Source organism: Borostomias antarcticus (assembly GCF_949987555.1).
Source record: "Borostomias antarcticus genome assembly, chromosome: 13".
NCBI lineage: Eukaryota > Metazoa > Chordata > Actinopteri > Stomiiformes > Stomiidae > Borostomias > Borostomias antarcticus.
Genome location: NC_140246.1, coordinates 8368953 through 8380075, shown reverse-complemented (window position 1 = coordinate 8380075; position 11123 = coordinate 8368953). Strand labels below are relative to the sequence as shown.

At 41.1% G+C, this 11123-nt stretch overlaps 1 protein-coding gene across 1 annotated transcript; it reads left to right on the top strand.

Annotated features, from left to right (window-relative positions):
- The first annotated feature begins 961 nt into the window (after positions 1–961).
- Positions 962–8433, top strand: LOC311317117 (endoplasmic reticulum-Golgi intermediate compartment protein 2-like). Its single transcript, XM_084448132.1, has 13 exons — positions 962–1082; positions 1217–1325; positions 1452–1498; positions 1738–1805; positions 1986–2026; positions 2706–2807; positions 2897–2992; positions 3096–3151; positions 3737–3835; positions 4382–4479; positions 7784–7946; positions 8150–8229; positions 8348–8433. Exons 1-13 carry the CDS (start codon positions 977–979, stop codon positions 8414–8416), a joined length of 1134 nt encoding a protein of 377 aa, XP_084304258.1. The 5' UTR covers positions 962–976; the 3' UTR covers positions 8417–8433.
- Positions 8434–11123: the final 2690 nt, after the last annotated feature.

Genomic DNA, 11123 nt, shown 5'->3' with positions numbered 1-11123 from the left:
CCCATCTGTGCTGCTCTGCATAGTCAAGCAGGCCTGTAATACATGCAGCAAGAACACATCATGAAGTTCATTAAACATACCTCTGCATATGTTGTTTATACGTTTTAATAAGGGGAAAACAATATCTTAATGTTTTGACGGGACGATGTTATTCTGTATTCATTATTCATGTTATCACAAAGGTTGCAAGCAACTTTTAGATGAAAGTCTGGTTAAAATTATATGCTACCATTTGATTTCATGTCGTGATAAAACGCCATTGTATTAGTAGTTAGTATTTAGTCTTTATGGTCTGGAGGTTGGGGAGACTAAAGGTTTAAGACAGCACCGTGACCAATGCTTTGTAAGCTGCAGGCATCAGAGCATTTTCAGGTTTTCATGGATTCGTGCACCACCTGGTGTACAAAGATTGCAATTTCATTCAGCGTTTGCCCCAAACTGGCGCAGGCGCAGTAAAGAATAGCTGTCAAAATAAGGAAGAGGAACGTCATTCTGTTCACATTCCAACGGGGTGTCGCCTTATGTAGAATATTGCATATTTAGCTGATGTTATGAAACGTTATGAACACTCTGATATGAAGTTAAATTATTTGCCATTTATCGGATTTCTGAACGTTTGAACCCAGGTGAGAAAAATCCATTCATGTTGCTCTGAATGTGGTGATGAAGACTGGACTGGGGATGATGAGCATCTGTTTCTACTGTTTTCAAGTTTTCCTGTATTGCTATTATGCTTTTCATTTGGAGACTTCCTCGTGTCATGGCACCCGAGTGTGCAGTGCAGATGTTTTTTACGATTCCCCACAACCGGTCTAGCTCGAGTAGGCTATAGATAGACTATCATTTCTGATACAACGTGCTGATGTCACCTAGGCTATTTTGAAAGTGAACACATTGTGATAGATGGACTGGCGCTGAATGTCTTCCAGGTAACCTAGGCTATGACTGAAGGAGAAGGTGGAGAGTTGGCGTGAAGATGAGGCGTCTGACCAAGAAGAAGGCCCTGAGCCTTGTGAAGGAGCTGGATGCCTTCCCCAAGGTCCCAGAGAGCTATGTGGAGACTACTGCAACTGGGGGGACAGGTGTGCTTTGTCTGTGTAGTTATCACTCCAATGTAGGCTCCACTGTTATTGACCTGCACTAGTCAAGCACCATACATACCATTCATCAGTATCCTACTCTGAATGCTGACTATTATTCTCCCTAACTCTTGCAGTGTCTTTGATAGCGTTCTCTGCCATAGCACTGCTGACCTTCTTTGAGTTCTTTGTGTACCGAGACACCTGGATGAAGTATGAATACGAAGTGGATAAGGATTTTTCCAGGTTTGTCCAAAGGCCCTATTGTACCGGTCTTTTCCTTGTAGTGTATAAAGCCGTCACTACACAGTTCGCATTTGGTTACCTTTTGATTGTGAAGTCTGACACAACCCTTCAATCTTATCTTTACAGCAAAATGAGAATAAACATAGACATTTCCGTTGCCATGAAATGTCAGCGTAAGTGCACTATTGACACAGTCTTGAAACGAATTTCTTTGAAATATAAGATACACATGTTTAATTAAGGTTAGCAACTGAATAAAGCAGTCTACAAATACTGTATGTGGTTTTCACAGAGGACCTAATTTACTGATCCCTCTCGATTTATCATGGCAATAAAGGGATATTTTGATGCATGAAATTTGACACATTGGAACTTAAGACTTAAAAGGCTTAAATGTGATGTAATATTTCAGATGTGGGTGCAGACATTCTGGACCTGGCAGAGACCATGATAACATCCAAGGGTCTTCAGTATGAGCCTGTGAGTTGGCCAAACCTATAATCACTGAACCAACATATCAAAACAGTGTGCCGTATAGAAACATACTTCAAATTAAAGTGACTTTCAATAAGTGCTGTCTAATGATGATTAGGCTCTGCATACACATATAGGACAGTACCTTATAGTAAATCCTTTATTCATTATTTGGGACATTTTTAGGTGATTTTTGAGCTGTCCCCACAGCAAAGAGTGTGGCACAGGTAAGACATTCTTTTCTGTAGCCTATAAAAAATGATATAAAAATACAAATCAATGTTAATTTTGTCAGCAAAAACTAAGATGAAAATTATTTGTCAATTACCTTTATTTAGTTATGGTCACGATAACTAAATAAAAACACATTTATGATGCAATCTATTGGCATTTTCGTCAATAAATAAAAACTAGATGAAAATGTTAGGGAGGGACGATTTGGGAAGAGATCCAATCAGAATGCTGAGATTTCCGTGAAAGTAGTGGCTCACGCTGAAAAAACTCGAACACAGGCAATGAGAGTGCATAGAAATGTAATTCAGTAGCTTTGTCCCTTAGTCTTAATAGATGCTTCCTGCAGGAGTATAGTAGTTCCTATATGAGTTTGGAAATTCTAGAGAAAAGGTTAAATAATGCATTACACTTTAACTAAACCCATTAGATTTGAGTCAACTAAATCTACTGTAGATTTAGTCCACTAAAATCTTAATGCTATTTAGTCAAATAAAAATAGACTAAAACTAAAACAATCAGACAACTAAAATATGACTAAAACTAATATAATTTCAGTCAAAAGACTGACTAAAACTAAATCAGAATTTGCTGTCAAAATTAACACTGATACAAATACAGATACAGTCCCTGTACCGTTCTCAGTCGGTCGACGCATCCCTCCCTTGTCCCCAGGACACTGCTGCTGATTCAGAACAGGCTGAGGGAGGAGCACACCCTCCAGGAGGTCCTCTTCAAGAGTGTTCTGAAGGGAATCCCTACTGCCTTGCCCCCTCGGTCAGTCTGTGTGTCGTGACGTACACGGTTGTATGTAAATGTGTTGCAAACGTGCATGTTGTAATAACTAGTTGTGTGTGTGTTTACAGAGGGGATACCATCTCTGAGCCCCTCAGTGCCTGTAGGATCCATGGACATGTCTATGTCAACAAAGTGGCAGGGAACTTCCACATCACAGTGGGAAAGTAAGACACCCTTACAGGTTGATCGTGGACGTGGTTATGCGGTATTCTGGAACTACACATGGTTGCTGTTCTCCTCATCCTCCTGATCTGTTGTCTCTGTCAGACCCATCCATCATCCTCGTGGACATGCCCACATAGCAGCTTTTGTGAGCCATGAAAGTAAGTTCACTTATTTCTACATGAATCAGGGATGGTTCCATGGAACTATTTATGGTGGATCTCTGAAATTCCAGAAGCCTGAAGTCATGAATTGTATACATTACATTACATTACAGTCATTTAGCAATAGCTAGTTTTTATCCAAAATGACACAATAATTGCATTTAACGTATGTGGGTAGTCAGTGTACTACTGTACTACTCGGCAGAACTCACAAGTGCATCAACTTTCCAAACAAGGGACTAAGAGCACAATCTAGTGCTAAAGCCAAAGTGCAAGAGTAGCAAAATATATAAATACAGTAGGCAGGGGCCTCAGAGTAACGGGGCAAACACTTGCCCCGAAGTAGCAGAGCGAGGTGATCGGGGAGGGGGGGGGGGTTGGGTGTAGGGCTTGACCATGGCCTGGAGGTAAGAGGGAGTATACAGAATTGTAGGCTATATTTGGTTTGTTGCATTGAACTTGCTGCTCTAAATATCTAGGCTTATTTCTCGGTACAATGCAAAGTTTCTCAGTAAAGTAGAGAGTTCCAGTGTTTATTTCCTCTTGATTTAATCATATTTCTCTTTCACCATTGGAATGCAGCATACAACTTCTCCCACCGGATAGACCATCTGTCTTTTGGTGAGGAGATTCCTGGCATCATCAATCCTCTGGACGGCACAGAGAAAATCACCAATAACAGTAAGTTACTGCTCCTCCCAAAGACCCGATCAACAACTTGATGGAGTGTGTGGCCTTATCAAGCTGTATCCAGCTGTTATTCAGTCCTGTTCTGCGGGCAATGGAAATACAGTGGGACAGGAGAGTAGATCAGTTCCAATTGTAATGTTCTCTGCATAGCTTAACACCATGACTCATGAGTTTGTAGAATTAGGAGCAGCTTGTGCTATTTGTACCAATTTCACTTGCATTACTGGCAGGCCTTGGTTTATTATAGTAGACATCAAAGCCTATTCGTTTCCCCTGGGAAAAGACGTCCCAATTTCACCATTTCTATATATGTGTACTCGCGCTGCGCTGCACAGATTATAGAAGGAATATTCAGCTGAGGTAGATATTTGTTGAAATGAACAAATGAGGCACTCTAATACCTTACAAATGAGGCACTCTAATACCTTACTTTCTATGAAATCCTGCGACTTATTGGAATGGAACTTTCAGGCTGAAGGATAGATCAGTCTTTATTTTGTGAGTATGTATTTAAGTCTGTTTATGTTTTGATTCCAGATAACCAGATGTTCCAGTACTTCATCACAGTGGTGCCCACTAAGCTACACACATCAAAGGTGTCCGCAGACACACACCAGTTCTCTGTGACTGAACGGGTTAGTCCTGCCACACTTCACTGTTACTACCTCAGTTGCCCTTAGGTACAGTATGTACCTAGAATCCACTGCTCCTATTCAAACCCTCTAGAGGGCGCTGTCAGGATCTCTTTCTCTGTGCCTATGAGTCAGGAGATGTTCACAAAACTACAAAATGAGTAGTTTGTAAAGATAACACTAATAAAAGTAAGAATGTTTTAATTATCAGAATATAAAATATAAAGTTAGGCTACAGAATAAGGAGGTCTGATACAGTACGAATCTGGTTCAGAGCTCAACATCAGTCTGGTCGATCAAGTCAGAAGACGTGAGGCTTGCAAAGCAAGTTGACACTCATATCAAAGTAGTATCAAGGCTTTAAGCCAATCAGAACCATAGTAAGGCAAGGTAAGGCAAGTTTATTTGTATAGCACATTTTGGCAACAAGGCAATCCAAAGTGCTTTACATGAGACATTAAAAGCATCAAGACAAAGTGCAAGAAACACATAAAAGGTCATATAAAACTAAATGCCAAAAAGGACATTTAAAACTAAATGCAGGAAAAATAAAATACAGGAATAAAAGTTACAGTGCAGTTTATGAATGAATAATTATTTGATTTAATAAAAAGCAGCGGCAAAAAGAAGTCTTCAGTCTTGATTTAAAAGAACTGAGAGTTGCAGCAGACCTGCAGTTTTCTGGAAGTTTGTTCCAGATATGTGGAGCATAAAAACTGAACGCTGCTTCTCCATGTTTTGTTTTAACTCTGGGGACAGAAAGCAGGCCTGTGCCAGACGACCTGAGAGGTCTGGATGGTTCATAACGTAGCAGCAGATCAGAAATATATTTTGGCCCTAAACCATTCAGTGCTTCATAAACCAACAGTAATATTTTAAAGTCAATTCTTTGACAAACGGGAAGCCAGTGTAAGGACCTCAGAACTAGAGTGATGTGATCCACTTTCTTAGTCTTAGTGAGGACTTGAGCAGCAGCATTCTGAATCAGCTGCAGCTGTCTGATTTTTTAGAGAGACCTGTAAACACACCGTTAACAGTAGTCAAGTGAACTGAAGATAATGGCATGGGCAAGTTTTTCCAGATCCTGCTGAGACATAAATCTGTTGGCTTTTGAGGTTTTCTTCTTCTGTTGCTCTGCGTTTTTTTTTTTTTTTGTAAGCCTTGATAAGAGTTGCAGCACGATCTAATTATGAACCACGATTTAATAGCCTTCTTGTTGTCATAGTCATTGATGAAATCACCCAACACGGGATTGGAAGTGGCGACAGATGATAGATTTATTGTACAAAGATACAATCACATGGAACACTGGGATGTTTCCCTAGTCTCTCTCTCTCCCTGCTTCTCTGCTGGCGCGGCTGTGGCGCGAAGCTGTGGCCTTAGACTTCCCTCCCCACATGGTGTTATCAGCGTGCCTGCCTGCTGGGAGCAGCGAATTTGTCCGGCCGAGTTGCCTACCGTTTCCAAATCAAAGTCTCAAGGTTTGGTTGAGACGTTAAATAGTGTTCTCTCGGCCCACCCCCCCACGCCTAGGCCTGCCCGTTTAGGACCTAGTGAAGCTAGATTGGCGGAGGAGTGACCATACAGATGTGTTGCCTGTCACCCTAACATGATGTCTTAATCACCATTGGTTGTCAGTCTGGGTTGTGTCTGTTTATAGTGGCCCATAGAGACGTGTCATTAATACCCCAGAGGAGAGCCCCCCCCTGTGGTCTTAATGTGACTGTTGAAACTCAGGTCTGAGTCCATGACTACACCAAGATTTCTGGCTTTGTTTGTGGTTCTTAGCATTAGTGATTGGCGCTGACTTTTAATCGTTCTTCTTTGGCTCCAAAGACAATTACTTCAGTTTTATTTATGTTTAGTTGAAGAAAGTTCTGGCACATCCAATGATTGATTTGTTCAATGCACTTACTCAGCACTTGTATGGGATTATAGTCCCCTGGTGATATGGTGATATAAATTTGTGTGTCGTCTGCGTAGCTATGGTAACATATTTTGTCGTTTTCCATAATTTGAGCTAGTGGGAGCATGTAAATGTTGAACAGAAGAGGCCCCAGAATGGAGCCTTGGGGAACTCCACAGGTCATTTTTGCCCACTCAGATTTTTATTGCCTATAGACACAAAGTAGTCCCTGTTCTTCAAGTAGGATTCAAACCAGTCTAGCAATGTGCCAGAAATTCCCAGCCAGTTTTCCAGTCGGCCAAGTAATATGTTGTGGTCAACCGTGTTGAATGCAGGGCTGAGATCCAGTAATACTAAGAGGAAAACATTTTAAACCAATACCTCTTTAAGTCATAGAGTTGTTCAGGTTGCTGGGGAGAAAACAATGTCAGCAATACATCTTCAAGTCAAAGTTTGAACTATTGTATTTTCAACCTTTTGAAAGATGCTGTCATAACCGTCTCCAACCACAACCTTACTACTAAATCTACGGTTCTAAGAAGTGTCTGTCAGTATACTTCAATACGTAGATCAACAGGTGGATCCAACCTCAGTGCATGAGTGCCTGCAAAACGAGTGCCTGCAAAACAATATAGCATTCTACAGTATGTCGCAGTATAACAGCCATGTCTCTTTAACTGAAACAAGGTTAACAACATGTACAACGTTATAACTAAATTACCTTTTATCAGCTCTATTCCAATACAAGCAGACTATAACTTATGACCTTTGCTCCTCTTGGGTGCCTAGGCCATTGATGAATGTCCTCCATTTCAAGCAGACTATACAGCAAAAATATCCTTTATCAGACAAATATCATTTAATAGATTGCAGTAGGAAAACACATCTAGTACTTAAAATGTATCAGCAGCTAAGTTACACCTGGGTGTGTAGAGAACTTGGAGGATATTGAGGTTAGGCCGCTTTTATGAGCTCCACTCACACACGCACGCACGCACGCACTCACTCACTCACTCACTCACTCACTCACTCACTCACTCACTCACTCACTCACTCACTCACTCACTCACTCACTCACTCACTCACTCACTCACTCACTCACTCACTCACTCACTCACTCACACACACAACACAAGATATTCGCATACGTTGGTATAATGCAATATCGACCTCTGACATTCTGTGTTGTTGTACGTGGGCTCGGGAATACTTAACTATTTACAGAATGATGACATGGGTGGTGGTATTACGTCTACTCAGACAATGATATCTCAACAGCGCTCCACTGGGTGTTTGTCAGTGTTACCTTTGCATCAGGACCAGAGCGTCCTCACGTTAGTTAGTTGAGACTGATGTGTGTGTGTGTGTGTGTGTGTGCACGCGCACGTGCGTGTTCCTCAGGAGCGGGTGATAAACCACGCGGCGGGGAGCCACGGGGTGTCCGGCATCTTCGTCAAGTATGACACCAGCTCTCTGATGGTGACGGTCAGCGAGCAGCACATGCCTCTCTGGCAGTTCCTGGTGCGTCTGTGCGGCATCGTCGGGGGCATCTTCTCCACCACAGGTACAGCACGGCGCCACCTGCTGGTCTGCCCTCAATATCCACCCGTGTCATGCTGGTTTCACTTCGTACTGGTATAAAAGGGTTAGGGATGACCAAGGCCAGATACACCTACTACAATGGTGTGTATTTAGACTGTGCAACTTGAATGTAGGAAGTGAAAGATAAAAGGTCTCAGTTAGTGGCTCTGTATTGCTTTTCCACAGGAATGCTCCACGGTCTGGTCGGCTTCTTCTTTGACATCGTCTGCTGCCGCTTCAAACTGGGTGCTTACAGGCCCAGGGAGGTAGGTCTCCAGCAGTCCCACCAAACAGTGCCAGATGATTATGTTACATGCCCTTGACAATCGTTGCTTCTCTGTCGGTGATGCATTCAGACGGTGTTGTACGTACCTCTGTTTCCAGGCTGTTCAGCCAGGCAGCCAGATGAATAACCACGTCCCTCTGCTAACGGACGACCCCACGCAGGAGTAGCATCTCCCACTGGCCGGGACCAAGACCCCATACGCTGAACTGTTGTATTTCCTGTCTCTGGATCATCAAGAGTTTTTGTGAAGTGGTGGTGTACAGGACAAAACATGAAGTTCTGTGAGGATGTATTTTTTAGACTTGAAGGGGCAAAGCTGTCAACTTGCCTACTGTAAGTTTTCAACTGACCGGGTGGATAATGGAATGCTGTTTACTGGCTTTATTTTACACCTACTTTACATTAACTTGACTTTATTACCTAGTGGTGTAATTCACTTGTCTATCATCTTGGTGCTGTAGATTTGATTGTGTTCTATGACATGACAATATTAAAGCATTGTAACAGTGCACTGTCCTTGAAATAAGCTGCCTGAAAATGTGACACAAAATTTTTGTTTGCCCTTTGACAGCATTCCATGTACATGCCATACATGCAGTGTTTTGCAGCATTTGTTTCACATTTATATTTTGTCAAGAAAGATATTTATCAATACTCAAATAAAAATGTGCTCCTTTTGCATGGTGTTGGCTTGTTCAGGGGGGTACCGTGTAATGGTATTTTAATAGATTCATTTAACTTCCAGTCAGATATTGAAGTGAATTCATCCATAAAAACTAGATGCCAGTCCACAGGATATGTTTTCTGTTTATTTTGTCAGAAACTGTTTTCACGAGAAGATACAGCAAAATGTACAGTATGTATGCTCCCTCTGACTGAAACTGTTAATTTAGATCAACCAGAATAGACAAGCTAATGATGAAGAGCATGAGGATGATATTAAGACCGATGACTTTTGTTTTTGTATAAATCAGTTCCATAAATTTAGAACTATTGTGTTCTCTGATAAGTTAAATCTGTAGAGTATTCATTTGTCACAAGGAATGTATGTGTCCCTTTATGGAAAGTTTTGTAGGGCAGGTCTCACAAAAACTCCCAAGACTGTAATAGTAAATTCAGATTCCTTGATAATAATTAAGACAATAAGGTTCAGAAACATTTACCCTCATCCGGTATGTCATTGTATATATATAATGGATTAATTTCTGGTGTATCGCTGCTGGTTCTCGCTTTGTAAATCATCTGTGTTCAAAAGCAGTCATTTGCCCCCAGTTCATGTATGTTCTTGAACAGATTCAAGAAACAATTTATGGAAATCTATGATGAGGCAACAGAAAATAACAAAGTATTATGGATAGCATACGGGCATACTTGTTCTCTTTCATTTATTTAAAGTTTTGCCAAGCAGACACAGTATTTTCAGAGCAAGGACAGAGTGCTGGACATTTTGCAAATTACTTACAAAAAATAAGACAACATCATAGCACTGAGTCGTAAGTTTTTCAGTTCAGCATCACATAGGTAGCTTCAGCCTACCTCGTTACCTCATGCCTTCAGTACGCATCAAAGACACCACTGTCGTCAACAGGACAGACACACAAGAGCAAACTCCACTTACAGTACAAGCAGCAAGACGTTACGTTGACTCCCTTTCTGATGCTACTTCATGGTACATATCCCTATCCTGATCACTGAATTAGACGTGTTGGCTCATAGCCCCTTCCTGAATTCAAGAAAGAGCAGTCACCAGGGTTGCACCCCAAAAAATAGTTTTACATACAAACATTCTTTTCAGAGGCTGGATTTAGGATACATGTCCTCCCCTTTTATCTCACTTTGAAGGCTTTCCCTTCTAGATATCCATGATTCTGTTCAGAGTCAAGACTTCTAACACATACACTGTACATCATCTCCTTTATAAAAACTGGACAGCAGTCACATGGAACACTTGTGGTAGATTTAGTGTGAATCTCTGTGTTAGAGATCAGGCTCCTGTGAATACAGCAGCGCCTACCCTGCAACATCCATCCCTAGGAACAACACACTTCCTCTTTTTGGTAGTCTATATAAGAATAATATATATAGCTTAAAATATTTACAGATCTCTTCCAAACTGTTTTATTCTTATTTATATATGATAAACACTATTGCCATCTACCACCTACATACGACTAGTCTTAGTTTGGCGCAATCATTTAAAAAGATGAAAAAGTAGTAAACTTAGCCTCAGTATAAACTGCTGTACAAACAGGCAAAAGTGGATGAACATCAAAAGAAATGAGGAGTCCAATGCTGTATGTTAAAACATACTGATATATCAATAGTGATAGTATCTCATAATAACAGTGTTACCACAAGAAAAGTAGTAACTCCAACATGGTCAGGTCTTTGTAGTAATACAGCAGCTCCTGTGGTTTTACATGATAATAACTCTTCACTCTTCTGTCTTCAACGGGCAGTGACTACCTGGCAGATTAAACATATTAGTCTATATCAACCGTGTTTAGAAAAGAGAGGCAATGGATATCTCAAAATTTCACCGCTTCAAGATTCATATACAGAGTGCCCCACATTGGAGCCTGAAAAAACCTGGATTGGAGTCGACGGGAACCATGAGCAAAACAACATGGGGGGGTGAAAAGTACACAACGAAGATAATTGTTGCATATATAATCAGTAGCTTTAAGGAAAGCAGAGTAGTTATAAAAAGAATAACACTTTGACATGGAGACGTTCTGCTGTATGACTTACAAGGGTGGTGGTGGTGAATGATCTCTGAACTAAATGAATACATTTCATGGCTAATAACACAACTATTTCCCTTCTCATACTGCAAATTCTTTCCCAGATAGAAAGCGGATCTGGGCCATATAC